Genomic DNA, 16,642 nt, shown 5'->3' on the forward strand with positions numbered 1-16,642 from the left:
GCATTCTAGAACGGGGAACTAAGGAGTTAAGATCCAAAAGTGTTCATATGGTTAAAATCTTGTGGAACAATAGCACAGAAAGAGAGGCCACATGGGAATTGGAGGAATATGTAAGGGAGCGGTATCCCGAGATGTTTGGTAAGTAAATTTCGAGGATGAAATTCTTTTAAGTAGGGAAGAATTGTAGTGTCTCTAAATTTTACTTAGTTTGCTAGATAGTAGTAGTTGTAGTATTTTAGATTCAGTGGATTTTTGTTCAAAGTGGGACTTAATTTGAAACACATAGCAATAGTTATGAATTTTATAAGTTTAACCTATAGTTTAAGAATATTAATTATAACATGAGGTTTGATTAATATTGCAGGTCCTAGGTGTATTATTTATTATAACATAACGTTTAGATAGAGCCAATAAGAATATGACACTTGTCATAAGCATGATTATTAGGGAATTAAAGTTTGTTATTTTATGGTTAGTTAAGAAATTTGTGGATTATGTTGTTATTTAGATAATTAAAAAGATTTTCCCGTAACTTTAGGGTACTATAACTTCCGACCTATTTTGAACCCAGTTAAATTATGAATTTAGAAAAATAGTATTTCTAGAAAGTTGTAGATAATTGAATTAGCTTTCTAACAATATAAAGATGGTATAAATCAGAGTCCTACAGCTCCAGTTATGTTGATTTTACTACATATGAGTTTAGAGTTACAAGATTTAGGAAGTTAGAAGTTAGCATTCTATTTTTTTTTTTTTTTTAATTTTTAAAACAAACTTTGACTCCTTAGACCTACATTTGAATGATTTGACCGAGTCCTAAGCCTTTGACTGAAGAATATTCAAATATTTGCAATTAAATTCATTATTTTTATTCAAAGCCAAAAAGAAGATCTTTATTCTTAGAACTCTATAAATAGGACTTAGAGCACTCCCAATGGAGGAGCTAATATGTATAATTCTTTATAATATAGAGAAAAAATGTTAAATAGTCTTTGAATGGGTAATGTAAAGTTATATTTTTTTACCTAAATGAATAGTATTTCTCAATATGTAGTGAAACACTATTCATCAAGAAATAAATATTTTATTATTTTTTTATAAACTTTTGTATATATATATATCATTGTGATACTATTATATTTAATTATTTTATTTCTTAAAATGAATAAAATATTTTTTAAAAATATATAATATTTAAATGATGTAGTAAAAAAATGGAGAAGTTGGTGTATGGTATAATGTAAAAGTTTAAGGTAAATTACAAAAATATATGTTTTGGTGATATATTTTGTAATACATTTTCTCTATAATATTTAGCTAAAACTCACAAAAACATCTTCCATCAGCTCCTTTATACATATATTTATAATAGCTATGCACAAACTCCAATTAATCCATATCTACATTTACATAACTGTTGACCCTCGTTTTGGTCAACGACACGGAGTCAGATAAACAATAGGAAAATAGTACAAAGCTTGAAAAAACAATCTAATGGAAAGTAAAGAACACAAGGAATTATAGTGGTTCGGCCCCAGTGATTGGTAATGACCTACGTCCACTTGATACTATTATTAATATTGAACTTCAAAGGTGTGATAAAAGAACTAGGGTTCCTGAGTTTCACAGACCTTAGAAGGAGAAAACAATACAAATGATGGATAATAGTAATGCAATTCGAAAAAAGATCAAAAGGATCAAAAGATCCCTCCTTGAGCTATTTCTTGTATATTTATAGGCTCAATGAGGGTTACATGAGTCAAGTAATAATATCTTTCCTTAATAAACGGATCTTCAGGTTATAATGAAGAGATATTCTCGGATATCATTACAATTGTACAGATTTATTCATAAATAAACGGAGTATACAACCAGGCTGGTCGTATATAAAACTTGAACTTCGCATATGGAAATATCTCTAGTCGATAGGCGAGCAGCAACTCTGCCACGTGTCGGCCACGTGTCGAAAATTCTTGCCACGTCATCCACAGCTGTTTTTTTTTGGATAAACAATAACATTTACATATTCTTTATATAATATTTTAATATTATTATTTTTCTTTATAAGCTTTCTCACTCCTATTTAGTATATATTTATTATTTATTTTTTCTTTTTCAATTATTTTATTTTACTTTAATTAATAAAATATGTTTACAGATATAATGTTTAAATGATGTATGATATAATGTAAAACTTAGAGGTAAAATAGAAAAATGTATGTTTTGGGGAGGTATTTTAAAGGATGGAGTAGAACATCCATTTGGAGTGCTCTTAGAACCCAACCCTTCCATTCACTCTTCAGCTGTGATCAGACTCCAAGGTGCTAGTGAGACCTTAAGAGGGATAAACACTTGGCTTTTGAAAAAGCTTTGCCATTCTTAAGCTTTATCAAACACTCGGGAAGTGAGGATTAGAGTGTTCCGGTATTGGAGTTAGACCAATCCATAAGGTCAACTGAGGTACCCTTATTCTTAAGTTCAATTCTATTTGATTCCTTAGTTTCTTTAGTTTTCATTTAGGTTCTAACTTTTGTTATGGTTTTGTGGTTAGGATTTTAAGTTCTTTGAACTTAAGTTGTCTTTTCGGTAAGTTTCCTCTTGGTGGTTTAGTTCTCTTCCTTTCATCTCTTTCCTTTAGAAATAGTCACCATTTTTATTGCTAGTTTTAGGAGTGTTCCAAGTCCCGCATTTGTTCTCAATTATCCCGGTGTTGGTAAGGAAAATTAGATAGTTTAGTATTATGATCTAGTTTATGTAATGTATGATATAGTTTATGTTTGTATGACCTAACATTTCAGGTACAATAAAAGGGTAAGTGTGTTTGGACCTAAGGTGTCCAATGGTGTATGATGGACTATGTCCGGTAGGTTCGGTTGCCAAAACTTTATGACGGATCTATGTCCGGTGTATGACAGACTTTTTTCCGGGGCTTAATTGCCAACCCTGTATAAGCACTTATCTTTTTATTATATCTGACTTGTTATTTTTAGTTATGATTATGATATATGACCTATAGTTATGATTTATGACCTATGATTTATGATCTATGACCTATGACTTATGACTTAGAGTATGACCTGTCATCTATGACTTAGATTTATGATTTAGAATTATGACTTAAGATATGATATGATCTAGATGTTTGTGTTTGTATTACTTTGGTGAATATATGTTCTGTTTGATTATATGACTTAGAGGGATATGCTCTTGTTTGTATTTTCCTTACTGGGCTTAGAAGCTCATTCCTTATGATGTTGTTATTTCAGGAAATTAAGGATAGAAAGGCCGGTGGTGAGTGGGACCTAAGAACTTCGTGATGTATTCGTTGGGGACCATATAGTCAAGCAAGATCAAGCGGGCCAAATTATTTATTTATTTTTTAAAAAAAGTTTATTTTAAAGTTTGTTTTATTTAAATGTTTCTCATATTTATGTTAAAGATAAGTATTTTATTTCTTATAGAACCATGAATCCATGTATTTATTTTTTTAAAGTTTTTATTAAATAAAAGAGCAATATTTACGATTGTGAGTCAATGCTGTGTTCTCGGTAGTCTATGAGAAATTAGGGCGTTACAGCCCATCACGCAACAGCCCTCTAACAAAGCCCATCCGCCTGGCTCCTAATCCTCCAGCTACCCATCAGCCGACCCAATCCGCCTGGCCCAATTCGCCCAAGCTTCCTCCTGCCAGCCAAGCACAACTGAAGCCCACATTAGCAAGCTCAAGCACCCTTTGGCCCAACATCACCTCACAGCCAACCCAGCCAGCTGCCATTTTTCCTTGAGCCCATCATTTGTCTCCTTGTCCCTTTATCCAAAAATACAATTTTTTATCCAAACTTTTCTACACATTTTACCTCAAAATCATCATTACTTAAAATTTACCCCGGTATGTCATATTATTCTTCATTTCAATTTTAGTTTAATCAATTTAATTAATTGAAATTGATTATTTCAATACTCTCATTTTGGCTATATATAGGGAATTTTCAAGACCATTTGGGGGTGCTTATTTTAGGAGGGGTTACACTACAATTTCTACACTTTCAAGACCACTCCATTCTCTTCATCTTTTTCTTCTTTTTGGTCATTTTTTCTATAAGTTTTTAGAGGAAAATTTTGAGGGTTCCTCCTCCAAATTTTCCTATTTATGTTTGTAATTTTTTGGTTTGTAATTTCTATTATAATTATGAGTTTCTAATCTTTTTAAGATTATTAAGGTGATGATGAAATAATATGTAACTAGATAGTATTTATGTTGTCTATTGATTTCCCATTTTGTGCAATAAAGTTTATGGATTTTCTTCTTCAAATATTTTCTTTCATCTTAAATATCTTGTATTTTTTATTGTTAGAACATATTTATACTTTGTTCTTCATTAGTGAAAAATTATAATATTCTTTGATTAAGGTGTGCCATTAAATTGTGCACATCAAATGATTAGAACAAAAATATAATGTTTTGCCTTATAAATAATATTTATTGATTTATTTGTTGTTTCATTAGGTTGATTCACATTAAATACTTTGAAATTATACTTTTTGAAAAGTGAAGAAAAATCCTATCTTTTAAAAAGTAATTTGTGCTTAAAATTATAAATCTATTTGGAAAATGATAGTTTGATTTATTTTAACTATCACTAAAACTTGGGAATCAATATACTAATAAATATTATTAAACTTACGTTTTGTGGATTCTAGTATCTTAATAATATTTCTTTTACATCTTATTTTCAAATCATAATTGGTTTACTTTTATTCTCTTAAATAACTTTATTTTAAATCTTTTATTTTATGTTCATGACATTAAATCTCATCAATCTTTGGAGCTAGGTTAGAATTTATTAATTTTGGTTTAAAATAGTTTTCTTTTTTATTTTAGACAACTCATTTGGGTTCGATCTCGTGCTTACACGAATACTATACTTCATATACGATTCGTGCGCTTGCAAGTTATAAATTTTTAAAACATACCCGTTTTGGGTCCACCACTCACCAATCCCGACGTTGTCATATTTACTGCACAGCAAGACTGTCTCTGACTTGCCGATCACATGACGACTGTGCTAGCTCAAGCTTACACCTTACGAGCCTGAGTTTTGATATCAAAATTCCCATTCTCAAAATCGGGGTGTAACACCCAAGTTTTCATCCCTTAATTTCTCTTAGTTTCCTCAAAAATCTCCAATAAGGATGAGAGAGAGAGATAGGAGAATGAGTTAGAGAGAGAAGAAAGAGATGTTGAGAGTTATGTGATGTGTTTCTGTTTTGTGTGGTTTGCTTAGGGTTCAAGTAACCTTAAGCATATCTCGAGGCTCGGGGTACTAAAATGTTCCTGAGATTAAACTGGTCAAAAAATTTTAAATTCCCTCCTAATCTCATTAACGATGAATATATCATCAAATATTTACTCTCATTACCCGATATCACGGTAATGTACTAAATACCCAAAATACCCTCCATTGGCTCACCTCGAGTTGGGTATTTGGTTCGGTTGAGACATTCCAGCTAACTTGCTCCCTAGAATAGCCTCGTGCCAAGTAACTAAAATATATCCACATAATAATGTGGTCTCACACATATATCACATGTATGCACATAAATTCCAAATATACCCATAATGGGCCATATTACGCAAATTGCTCTTCTAATAGGAAATTTGCCGTCATGCATATTTTATACAGCTAAGCATGCATATATAGTCATATTGTAATATAACTCACAAAATCATATAATGATACACATATATATCACATAAACACATTTTCCGTAATTAAATCACAGACATTCCATAATTTTCCATCCTGGCCCCCTAATCAAGGCCCTAAGCCTTAATAGGTAATTTAGGGATGTTATAATTCCACATAGCTATTTCTATTTTGTGAGTTCTTTTAGTTCTTAAAGAATTGTGGAAATAATCTTTGGGACAAAGGTCTTGAACCTTGTTCGAGTTGGTGATCCACACTACTCTTCACTTTGGTTGTGTGAGTGTGAGAGTTCTTTCTATTCTTCTTGTTCTCATTTGGTTCCTCTATTTCAAGTAGTTTTACTTATTCCTTCTTCATATATTTATTTGTTTTGTTATGCTTGAAGTTGTATTTTCTATTTACTTCTTTTATTTTATACCTCTCTAGTTTATTTGTATCTTTTGCAAATAGAGTTGTATGTATCTTTTTATTCATCATCATCTTTCTCTATTTACTTGTAGTTTTGCAATAAAGTTGTAACACTTGTTTATCTATCATCTTGTCTATTGTAACTTTGCATGGAGTCGTATTTTGGTTTTTCTATTTTAATTGACGCAATATTATTTTCTCAAACATTAATTCATATATTATATTTAATTTTTTTGTACATCTTTTAATCATTACATGTAATAAAATTTAAAATTGTGATTTTATTAATGATCTTGTCTATTGTAACTTTGTATGGAGTCGTATTTTGGTTTTTCCATTTTAATTGACGCAATATTATTTTCTCAAACATTAATTCATATATTATATTTAATTTTTTTTGTACATCTTTTAATCATTACACGTAATAAAATTTAAAATTGTGATTTTATTAATGAAGGTGATTCTAATAAGACAACTTTTTTAAACAAAGTTAAATAATTTATGTTTACATTTTTTAAAGATTAAATTAAAAATTGTGATAATTTTGTTTAAAAAACTAATATTTTTAATTGAGAATGCTAAATATGTTTAGTTTTATTTTAATAATAAATTATAAAGGTAAAAAAATTAAAAAAATTAAATTATTTACTAATGGGTATTTTTTTATTAAAAAATCTTTAATAGTTGTACAAAAAGAAATTTCAAGAATTTATTATGAGTTACATTCTCAAGGGAAAATGTCACTCGCGAATAGAATTAGGGTTTCATCTTCAAAAAGGGTATCAAGTGAAGTGACCCTTTCGTTTATAAAGGCATTGTATTTCCTATGTTTTATTTATGTCGGGCTTTTTATTTCTAATAATACTCAAGAATCATTTACAAAATCTCACTTAAAACATATCTTAGAAAAATAGATGATTATTCAATTTTATTTATTAGATGTCATTGCTACCAATAATATTCTTTTTAGTTAAATATATCAAATCTCAATATATGTATTAAGTTATCCTAAAGAGAACTAGGAAAACTTAATCATACTTCTGAATTGAAAAAATCATTATTAATTTTTTGTAAAAAAAATACCATTATTAATTTCTTCTTACAACTTTGTATTCCATAAAGTGGTCTACAATATAGTTTTCTTGAAAGAATTGTATACAATATTTGCATACACTATTATTCAAAGCAAAACTAACTAAACAAAACATATATATTTAGTTTCTTCACTCAATTCGTTCTCTGAGGAGGTGGAATACTTTGCTCATTTCTAAAGAAATTATTAGGATCTATGATTGCTTTCGCTTTCACCAACCTATCAAAATTACCCTTAAAATATTTTTCTCCATAAACAAGTGCAGTCTTTAAGGACGTCTGATTATCTAGGTTTTCTCCGATGTCAAGATCCCTATAATTCAAGAAAGTTTCTCTCGGATTCTTTGAAACAAAAGGAGCCATCTTCTCGTACAACTCTCTTGAAAGATTCATGAAATGATTTGTTGCATTAATCCCACTCTCATTCCAAAATACATAATACTGCAGCAAAGCCAAGTTTCCAGCCCTATGAGGGAAAGGTGTTTCCCATTCCGAAACCTCGCTCATTCTCCCTCCATAAGGGTTCCACTTCATCCAAACTCTACCAATCTTGATCATTGTTGTCCATAATGTCTTCAATGCTTGCTTTGTAAAAGGTGTTTTCATGTAATCAGACTTTAACTTGTAAAACTCAACGGACCCATTTTTCCTTACGAGCAACTCATCTAAGGATGTTATTTTTTCAACTGGGTGATTGTCGATCCAAAATACAGTGGATTCCACCCAATTCATTTCAAAGCACTCTGTTTTCTTTAAACCCAATTCAGGGAATCGTTGTTCTAGAAGAGAAACAAGCTCGTGGGCTTGTCCTAAGTAATGTCCAATGAAAGACACCATGATTGTTTTGTTACCATCTTCCCCATTTGACTGGTTTACCACATCCAACTGTGCTCTTATGAAAACCTCCTTAGGCAGGTTAGGAGCCACATATTGCCAACGATAAAAAGCCTCGAAGGAGCCTTGTTTTGCACTCCTATTAACTCTGAAAACTGTTACTTTGGGTGGGACACGACTCAATTTGATCTTCCACGAAAGGATAACTCCAAAACTTGCTCCACCTCCTCCTCTAATGGCCCAAAACACATCCTCTCCCATCGTCTTCCTGTCTAGTATTTTACCATTCACGTCCATTATCCGAGCATCTAAGATATTATCAATCGTGAGTCCATACATTCTCATCATCGGTCCATACCCTCCACCACTGAAGTGTCCTCCAGTGCAAACTCCAGGACACACAGAAGCTGAGAACCCGTGGACTGGACTAGTCTTCCCTATCTTATAGTAAAGCTCGCCGAGACTGGCACCAGCTTGAACCCAAGTAGTTTCATCACCAATGTCAATATCGATGGATCGAAAGTTAAGCATGTCGAGAATAATGAATGGGACGCTAGAGACCGATGAGAGGCTCTCGAAATCATGCCCACAACTTCGAATCCTGAGCTGGAGATTGTGTTGTTTGGTGCATAATATTGTCGTTTTGATGTCGGACTCATCGTTGACTTGTACGATTGCAAGGGGTTTTGGGGTTTGAAGTGTGGAGTATCTTTTGTTGTGGATGCGGGAGAATAGAATGGATTGGAATGTTGAGTTCTTGGCAGTGATAATGTTTGGGATGGATTTAGAGTTGCCTTGGAGGCATTCAATAAACTCATTTAAAGATGTTGATGAAGAAAGTTTTGAGATGAAAAAGATTAAGAGAACGAAAAGCATAAAGCCTCGAAGTGTATCCATCATTAGAGTGTATTTCTGCTCTTGCTAAAATGTGAATTCTCTATTGTTCAATGTTTTGATATTAATATAAGCAAATGAACTTTAAGCGTTCACAACCAATAATTGTGTGCTGTAAATGTTCACGAGGTTTTTTTTTATTTTTTTTTATTTTGAATTAGGATATATTGTCATTAAATAAGGATATATTAACATTATTGTCAAGATATATGTGTAGAACGTAATATAGATTTGATGCCCTTTTTGGTTACAAGATTAATTTCTTTCTGGGTCATTGTATTTGTGTTATTTTGTGTGTGGGAAATTTTTATTATATGGTCAAAGAACAGTTTTTGTTATCCGAAAAAAAAAAAGTATATACATTGTCCATATAGAATTGAACAATAATTTGGAAATATATTTTTGTACAAAGAAACATAAAAGAAAACAAAATATATTAATTCAGGATGTTATTTTTCTAGATAAATGTCCAAATAAAAACAAAACATATGTAGAAGATAATCTTCTGTATATGATTACATTACCGAAATACTCTAGATATTGACAAAAAGTTTTAAAGGAATATATTTTTATGATTTTATTGATAACTCTAATAGAAATATATACAGGTATTACAATTGATCACATGAGATTTTGTCATAAATAGGGGAGATGGAAAATTACGAGGAAAAATAACAATCTCTTATATAATAAATGCATATCCAACAGTAAATGAGTGTAAATCATGTGGCATGTGCAATATAACATGCATCTAAAATCACACATAAAATTAATGAGTTCCACCTTAAAATAAAGTGGAAATTACATTTTATATGGACTTTTTATTGAAGTTTTCAAAAATATGGCTTTTTTTTCAGCATAATTTTTTTATGGCTTTTTATACTTTTTAATCATTTTTATGGCTTTTTTTTTCCACATTTTTGTCAAAATTTCTGATTATGCCTTATCTTTATTACCATTGAATTTTTTTTCAAGTAGAATGATATTTTTGTAATGTCATTTTATTTAATTTTTTTTAACTTTTCAATACTACGTTTTTCATGGAAAAAAACTTACATTTTCAGTTATTACAAATGGTAGTTTTTATATTTTTATATTATTTTATTTTAACTTCTTTATATTACTTTTTATATTATTTTAGGTGCCATCAAACCAACTAAATAAGCATGAAGCAAGAACTGTCATTGGTATTTTAAAATCATTTAAAAAAATATCTTGAAAACTTCCTCCTGCCATCTAAAATCAACCAGTTCTCATAATGATTTTTCTTTCCTGTCCATGAGATTTTTATTAGTTCTGACAAAATATTGGTCATTTTTCTCAAGAACCTCATCAATGGTGCAAAACTACAAAATTTAGAGAAAAAATTTACTGAATGATACATATTAAGAAAAAGAAATGCACTAAAGGACATTGGTACAATTAAAGCACCAGAACAAATAAATACACTTATATAGACATAGCAAGAGGGCATATACATTTTGTCTTAGTATTATAAACGATGGGGACCACCCTTTTGGGTTTTTTGGTAGGTTGATAATCAGGTTCTATTATATATCTTAGCCAACTCCTATTCTTGGGTCCTACTCTAAGATTGTATTAGCCAAACACTTGGGGTAAGCAAACAATCCCTTTGACTTTCACATTCTGTAATTCCTATCGAATTTCTTTAATTCCACTTCACACAAATGATTTGATATACTACTCATTCTTAACAATCACAATATATTTACTTATCTTTTTTGCACTGTTAATTTACTTGGAATGAAACTTCCCCATTACTAGAATTCTTTGACTCCTAAGTCAAAATTTGAATTAGAATTCTTTTTATATAACTAATTTTATACTAATTTGTTCTTTGGTTGTTTTGCAAAAATCTTTTTTTTTTTTTGTTTTTTGTGATATGAATTGTGTTTATTATTATTTTTATTTATTATAAACATTTTTTTTCTTATTTTTATATTGTATGTTTCTTTTTTCAAATCCTGGGTAAGGTAACCAGTTACTTGATTTATCTTTGACAATTATGTAAAAAAAAATCCTAGAGCTAGGTTAAATAACATGTACCAGGAAGAGTAACTAGTTACCCTGAGAGAAGTAACCTTCTGCCATAAGAGGGGTAACCAGTTACCATAAGAGGAGTGACAGGTTACTCTTATTAAATATGAAAAGAAACATCAAATCTGAATGAAAAAGAGGAAGAACACTTCATTGAAAAAAGGAATAAATAACTATGATTTTAGTAACATAGGTAACTAGTTACCATAAAGAACCCAAAAATATATACACACATCATAACGTGAAGGTAACCAGTTACCCACAGAAATATACACACAAAAAACGTGAATGTAACCAGTTACCCCAGAAATATACATACAAATAACGGGAAGGTAACTACTTTCCACAAATTTGAAGATAGAAAAAAAAATCAGATCCACCCCCCCTTCTCTCCCTTCTTCTTCATATAATTTTTTTTCTAGATTTGAATGTTCCCATCAGGGTAACTAGTTATCCATTCACGTTTGCATATTTTTATTAGTTTTATTTCCAAATTTTGGTGTTCCTATAAGGATTACAGTAAAAAGAAAATGCTGAAAAAATTGATTTGAATTTTTATATATAGTGGAAAAAACTATAAAAAAAATTACAATAATAAAAGATAATACATAAAAAATAGTAAAATAATTATGTAATGTTAATATATGTGTGAAAAAATGGGAAAAAAAGAAAATGGAATGAGAAAAAAATAAGTACAAAAAAGAAGAAAAAAGAAGAAAAAAGAAGGAAAAAATACTTAGGAAATAAAACTAAAAAAAATATCATAAAAACAAAACAAAACAAAAGAAATAATGAAGGAAAAAATAGATGAATGAATAAAAATGAAAAGACGAAGGAAAATAATGGGAAAATAGAAAGAAAAAATTGGTAGAAAAATTTGAAAAAAAAAATGGAAAAGAAAGAAAAAGCTCATATGTTTGAAAAATGAAAAAAAAAATGGAAGAAGAAAAAAAGAAATGAAAAAAAAACTCATATGTGTGAAAAAAAAATGGGAGGAGAAAATAATAAATACAAAAATGAAGAGAAAAAATAAAAAAAAAAAGGAAAAGAAAAACTGAAAAAATATGAAAAAAAAACATTACAAATGAAATAAAAATTTTGATAAATTAATAAAGAAGAAGAAGAAGAGGAGGAGGAATGGAAAAATGGAAAGAAAAAAAAAGATAAAGAAAAAAATTGGTAGAAAAATAAATAAATAAGTAAGAAAAAAAGAAAAAAAATAACTGAAAAAATAATTAAAAAAATTAAAATCACCTTCAAAATCAAAGAAAATATAACTATGATAAAAAAAAATGACATTTCCATATTTTAGTTAGCTACTAATTGTGTTTCCCATATTTTAATTTTATCTTTAATAAATTTTACCATACAAATTAAAAAAAGTATAATTCCCATATTTTTGCACATTGATGGTATAAAAGCCATATTTTTTAAAAATCCCCTAAAATAAATTGAATGATTCGAGATTTATGTCTAAAATAAGTGTGTCCTTAGGGCCATAACTTGAAAAATAGCCATTTTTAAGATTAATCAACTAAAGTAGCCCTTAAGTACACTTAGTTTAATATTAACCATTTTTTAATTTCATTTCTCATAATACTACTTGAAAAGTATATTGTGTTGAGTATTTGAGTAAGAAAAATAGTATAACAGGAATAATAACTAAAATACTGGGTATAGAAAGAAAAAAAAATTCAAAATATAGCTACAAACGAGAGATAATCATTTAAAATCAGTACTCTATGTAATTTTTACGTGCTTATCATTATTCATAATTTATCATATTTTAAAATAAATAATTAATTTTTTTCCTCATAAATGACCAAATACTCATTCTCATTAAATAGAATCATTATTACACAATTCAGAATATATAGTGTAATCTCTTTCAATCAAGTAATCTCTTTTTTTTTTATTTGTCATGAGCAACATTAGTAGAGTATCTCGAATGAAGTGCCAAATTGGTAATGCAATGCTAAAATATAGCTTACTTTACAAAAAAGTTGTTCTAATGGTGTGCCAAAAGTTGTGCAAAATTTGTCACGCTAAAAGTAGTGTCAAATTCATCAAACAATATAACATAATGCATATTTTGCATCACCATAAGAGCACCTCGAATGGAGTGCCAAATTGGTGATATATTGCTAAAATATAGTTCACTTTATAAAAGAGTTGCTCCAATAGTGTGCCAATTTTGGAACATGCAAAAAGTTGTGACAAATTTGGCACACAATATAATATGATGCATATTTTGCATCTGTATAAATGCTACACTTTTTTATTTACCTTTATGACACTTTTATTATATTATTATTATATTTATCTATCAACATTATATACTAGACTTTTTACTTTGTTATTTTATTATTATCTTTAACTATCAACAATTAAATATAAAGAAAAATTATTAATTTTTGTATATTTTCAATAAATAACAAATGAACTTTAATGAAAGCTTTTTTTTTGCATCAACTTTTACAATTGTCCATTGTACTACAATGTTAAAAATTATGCTAAATATATCACATATTGATTTTTTGTGTCAAATATAGCACAATATTTACATCTCTCCTTAGAAATGGTCTAAATGTTACATTTTTTTATTTACTTTTATGTCGGTTTTAATATTTTAGTATTATATTTCATAATCACCATTAAATGATAGAATCTTTTCCTTATTGTTTTATTATCATTGTTGACCCTGATTTTGGGCAACTGACACGGAGTCAAAATACGCTTGACGTGGATGAATGCGTTGAAAAGAACATAATAGCGAAAATAATAAGAACACGATATTTTATAGTGGTTCGGCCCCAGGATCTGGTAATAACCTACGTCCACTTAGATTACTATTGATATGGGATTCAAAGGAGTGATCAAAGAACTAGGGTTTAATGAGTTTCACTAACCTCTGAAGAACAATACAATATGATTGATATTATAACTCTAGACTCCAACGATTTAGAAGTTAGAAAAAGAGAAAAAAGATCTGATCCACTTCCCTGAGCCCCCTTCTTCTATTTATAAGCTCAGGGAAGATTTACATTGATTTGTTACAGATATTATAACCTAAATAATCGGATACTCAGGAAATTATGGGAGAGAATTTCGGATTCCATCATAACTGCCTAAGATTTCCTCCGCGTGTTACGTGCCTACGACCAGACTGGTCGTATGAAGAGATCGATCGCATAACGCCGAACATCTTCCTGGTCGATAGTCGAACACAGGTTTTGCCAGGTGTTAGCCACGTGCAATTAATTCCTGCCATGTCATTCACTTCTGATTTTTGGGATAACATTTGCCCCCCAAGTTTATTTAGTGCGACCAGTAATAAAGAAACTTAAGGGAACAACCGTTCGTCTTCCCACGTCTGTCAGAATCCCCGTGCATTTTCGAAAACTGTGACATAATTATGTCTAATCAAGTCTTTTCGGTTTTCAAAAAGGCAATCTGACGGCTTGTCCACTTCCCCACTTTTCGAAAGTGGGAAGTGATGATTACCGCCTTTTGGCTATCCCTTTGATCTCTATAAGTAGGCTTTCTTCTTTTTCAAGAAACCTTTACCCGTCATTTTTGCAAAAATTTTCAAGAACTTGCACCAGTGTTCAGAGCTTCGAAAACCATTCCGACGTCGTGCAGCAGGTCTTCCGCCTCAAGTTTTCATTTTCTTCTGAATCCCCTCCTTCTCTCAGGTAAGGATTCCATCATTTAAGCTCTGTACTACGCCATGCATGCTATTTTTGTGCTCTGATATGTCTGTGTTCTTGAATAGGGTTTTTGGTATAAATCGCCTAATATTCTGTAGAAGTGCATCTTTATACCTTGTATGGGTTAGATGAGTACTTTAATAGATAAAGTTTCTGATTTGGGACGTTAGGTTGTCGAAAGGTTCAACCTTTAAGCTAGACGAAAAAACTGAAAAAATAAATAAATTTCCGCCCTTTGCGAGTTGAAAAAAGTTCTTTTCAGAAAACGTTCTTCTTTCCCTTCTCTTTTTTTTATTTACCCACGTTGAAGTTAGCGTAGGATTAGGATGCTGCTGGCTATTTAGGCACGAGCAACGTTATCCCAGCTTCCCCACACTACTTCATGGATTGTCTTATCTCCTCCATTGTCTGTTTGCAGTTCATATGCAAGACCCTTGGGGGGGGGGGGGGGGAGAAAGACCTATCGAAGACGATCTCTTAGCCCAACTGCTCGAAGGTGAAGAGAATCCATCCATGTTGATTCCAGAAATTCCATTCTCACGTTCTAACCCAAATCCTCCACCAGCTCCTACCCAAAAAATGGCCAGAACAAAAACCAAGGCCAGAAAAAGACGCAACCCTTCTCCAAGTCAGCCTCCTGCTGATGCCCCCTCGACCAGTGGTCGAGGAGAATTTCCTCCTGAGACCGAAGTTCAGGAACGTGCCCGCCCTCGTCATGCCGACCAGCCGGCTGTCGAGTGGCATGTGGTATCTCCGAGCACGGTGACCATTCGCATGGTCTCCAATTATTTAAATTAGTACAATCTGACGAGGGTGACCCTAGTCAAACCTTCCATCGACCAGCGATCCAACCTGCCAGGGGGGGCTTATAACGCCTGGTCGAGATACCATATCGAGGCGGGTGCCACCTTGCCTCTACATTTATTTTTCCAAGGAATGGCTAATTACTTTGGGGTGGCCCCTTTTCAGATTACCCCGAAACGGATATAGGATGCTGACCGCGCTCTATATCCTTTACAAACTCAAGAAATGGCCAGCCCCCTCTCCTCATGAGGTCAATTATCTATTTGACCTTAAGTCCAACCCCAACCAAGACGGTACGAGGTTCTTCCATTTTTTCCATCAGGAGACCGGACGCACGTTTCTGTCCGAGACCACCCATATCTCCAATGTGGGAAAGTATCATCTGGAATACTTCCTCACACCTGACATTGCTGCGGACAACCTTGCATTCACCCGAGGAGGTAAGGGGAATAACGAGCCTTAAACCAGTAGTTCTTGCCATTTTAAATTTTTTCTTGTCATAATACTCTACTATTCCACTGTACTCCAGGTCCATGGTTGCGCCCGACCCCCACTCTAGGAATGGAGTTGAGGGCAGCATTCTTAGCCAGTATGTCCAATGCTGCTAAGAGTGTGAAAAACTTGATCACTGAAGCTAACCTTAGGTTGGCTGGCTTTAAGGGCTCCCCTCCTGCGACCAGCGAACCTGCGGCGGGTGGTGCCCATGCTAGCGTGGGACGCGAGCAGGGTCCCGAGCAACAACCTCAATCACCTCCTCCTAGGAGGAGGCCAACTGGGGTTACAATCAGGGAACCTGCTGCTCCCCACCGAGCAGCAGAACCGTCGATCCCCAAGGGCAAGGGAAAACAAAAGGCTGCTGAGCCTGCCGAACAGCCTGACAACTCGTCGGATGTATACGGTACACCATTCTCATTTTTAAATAACTTGCCAATTCCCATCCTCCTATTTGATGGGGACGGCAACTTTAGGAACGCTCCTTCTTTAAATTCAGATTTCTTCCAGGAACTAGGTAGTTCAGTAGATAATGTTACGACCAGTAGGTGTAGCTCGGGTACCTTACTTTTGCAACTCTTATACTCTAACCTTTGTTTCTCCGCGACCCTTTAATCTCATCGTTTGAAATGTCATTCTTTG

The 16,642-nt window shown here is 31.9% G+C and overlaps 1 protein-coding gene across 1 annotated transcript; it reads right to left on the bottom strand.

Annotated features, from left to right (window-relative positions):
* Window positions 1-7,343: 7,343 nt before the first annotated feature.
* On the bottom strand, window positions 7,344-9,276 carry LOC133799566 (berberine bridge enzyme-like 8). Its single transcript, XM_062237570.1, has one exon. The coding sequence runs from the start codon at window positions 8,940-8,942 to the stop codon at window positions 7,344-7,346; it is 1,599 nt and encodes a 532-aa protein (XP_062093554.1). The 5' UTR covers window positions 8,943-9,276.
* Between the last annotated feature and the right edge of the window lie 7,366 nt (window positions 9,277-16,642).

The sequence above is a fragment of the Humulus lupulus genome, chromosome 9 (genome assembly GCF_963169125.1).
Source record: "Humulus lupulus chromosome 9, drHumLupu1.1, whole genome shotgun sequence".
NCBI classification, from domain to species: domain Eukaryota; kingdom Viridiplantae; phylum Streptophyta; class Magnoliopsida; order Rosales; family Cannabaceae; genus Humulus; species Humulus lupulus.

Coding starts and splice junctions, on each gene's coding strand:
- LOC133799566 (XM_062237570.1), bottom strand. CDS start 8,942: ATGATGGATACACTTCGAGGCTTTATGCTTTTCGTTCTCTTAATCTTT.